This window comes from Carlito syrichta, unplaced genomic scaffold, assembly GCF_000164805.1.
Source record: "Carlito syrichta isolate Samal-C Ts95f unplaced genomic scaffold, Tarsius_syrichta-2.0.1 Scaffold309836, whole genome shotgun sequence".
In the NCBI taxonomy this organism is placed as follows: domain Eukaryota; kingdom Metazoa; phylum Chordata; class Mammalia; order Primates; family Tarsiidae; genus Carlito; species Carlito syrichta.
Window position 1 is genome coordinate 252,304 of NW_007253932.1, and position 1,176 is coordinate 253,479.

The window sequence follows — 1,176 nt, forward strand, 5'->3', positions numbered from 1 at the left end:
TGTTGATGGATGGGTGTGTGACTGGATGGATGAGTGGATGGACACCTGGATGTGTTGATGGACAGATGTGTTGACGGACTGATGGATGGATGGATGGATAGATGGATGGACACACTGGTGGAGGGACAGACAGGCAGGCCGATGGCGGAGCGAGGACTGCATGTTGGTAGACAGATAAGAGGTGGACGGGTGCAGGGACGGAGGGCCAAGCTGATGGCTGGGAGGGATCAGGCGAGTGGTGGGTTGCGAGGAGAGCAGGCAAATGGCTGGTTGGAGAGACGCTACTGGGGCCTGTGTACCCTTGGTCTACTCAGCACTGACTAGTCCTTCCCCCACATCTCCGGCCCGGGCAGATGACGAGCGGATGCTGGTGGAGCCTGCCTGTGGGGCCGCCTTGGCTGCTGTCTACTCGGGCCTTCTGGGGAGGCTCCAGGCCGAGGGCCGCCTGTGCCCGTCACTGACCTCCGTTGTGGTCATCGTGTGTGGCGGCAACAACATTGACAGCCGGGAGCTGCAGGCTCTGAAAACCCAGCTGGGCCAGAAGTGAGGGGTCTCAGCCTGGCCTCAAAGCCCCTGAGAGGCCCACAGACACCCCTGTGGCTGGCCAAGGGCGGTCTGTGCTGGTGGACAGCAGTGGAAGCTGCTCTGTGCCTTAGCTTTGGCTGCCTCCTGCAGGAAGCCCTCCCGGATTGCTCCCTTGGGATCCCTGCAACCCTGGCCAATAAATCCTTTCTGAGCTGAGTTTGTGGCTCTCAGGGGTCCCGTCTCTCCACCTCCATGGACTCATAGGAGGTACACAGTCACCCTGAAATCAATTCTGTTGTAGAGTGGCTCCAAGTCACACATCTTGGGCAACAAAGGCTGGAAACCTCAAGTCTCCACAGGAATCTAACAGCTGAGCTCCTGGAAGGGCTTCTGTCACCTCAGGAAGGAGAGGGCATCCTCCTGTCACCTCTCAGGCCCGGGCAGGAGGACAATAGCGTCCGTGCCATCAGTCTGCCACAAGCTCTTCTAGGAACTGTCTACTCACTTTCTTCTTTAAGGTTCACAAAGGTACTCAGATGTAGAAGGCATTGTTACTGTCTCTGTTTTGCAGATGGGGAAACAGAGGCACAGGAAGGGTGCGTAACTCGCTCCAGGTGACACAACTGGGACGGGACCCAGCTGGGTTCACAC

At 58.0% G+C, this 1,176-nt stretch overlaps 1 protein-coding gene across 1 annotated transcript in view; it reads left to right on the top strand.

The window, feature by feature from the left end:
* SDSL (serine dehydratase like) overlaps positions 1-742 on the top strand; it is a 23,258-nt gene extending 22,516 nt beyond the window's left edge. The window contains exon 8 of the mRNA XM_021717527.1: positions 354-742. Within this exon, the coding sequence (XP_021573202.1) occupies positions 354-547 (194 nt within the window). The 3' untranslated portion in view covers positions 548-742. The remainder of the gene's footprint in view (positions 1-353) is intronic.
* Positions 743-1,176: the final 434 nt, after the last annotated feature.